Source organism: Penaeus monodon, chromosome 27 (assembly GCF_015228065.2).
Source record: "Penaeus monodon isolate SGIC_2016 chromosome 27, NSTDA_Pmon_1, whole genome shotgun sequence".
Taxonomy (NCBI): domain Eukaryota; kingdom Metazoa; phylum Arthropoda; class Malacostraca; order Decapoda; family Penaeidae; genus Penaeus; species Penaeus monodon.
Window position 1 is genome coordinate 26,913,647 of NC_051412.1, and position 484 is coordinate 26,914,130.

The following is a 484-nucleotide window of genomic DNA, read 5'->3' on the forward strand; positions in this document are numbered from 1 at the left end:
GTTATTTCCAGTTCCGCCTTCATCATCACTATTATCTCCACTTCCCCCTTCCTTTATCATCTTTTTCCCCACCTCCTCCTCCAGGCGTGCCTCTCTACCTGACGTTGGGTCCCGTCCACAGTAAAAACCTGACGGCGGTGTGGGCGGAGCTCCCCCGTAGCCACCCCCCTGACTCCGCCCTCGACGGCAAGGTCAGCAAGGGGTTTAAGGTCATGTGGAGGAGAGTCGAGGGGTTGGTGGGTCATCCGGGTCACGCCTCGAACCTCGTGACCTCCAGGCATCTCATAAGGGGTCTCATTCCCGGCACAAGGTGAGAGGGAGGGGAGGCGTGAAGTGTAGTGAGGTGTGTGTGAGAGAAGTGTGAGGTGTATAATGAGTAGTGAGGAAGTGTGTGTGTGTGGGAGGTGTGAGGTGTAATGAGGAGTAAGGGAATGTGTGAGAGAGAGAGCATTGAGGTGTAGCGAGGAATAAGAAGTGAGTGAGT

At 55.2% G+C, this 484-nt stretch overlaps 1 protein-coding gene across 1 annotated transcript in view; it reads left to right on the forward strand.

The window, feature by feature from the left end:
* LOC119590477 overlaps positions 1-484 on the forward strand; it is a 15,848-nt gene that overhangs the window by 5,453 nt on the left and 9,911 nt on the right. Inside the window, exon 3 of the mRNA XM_037939136.1 lies at positions 79-310. Within this exon, the coding sequence (XP_037795064.1) occupies positions 79-310 (232 nt within the window). The remainder of the gene's footprint in view (positions 1-78; positions 311-484) is intronic.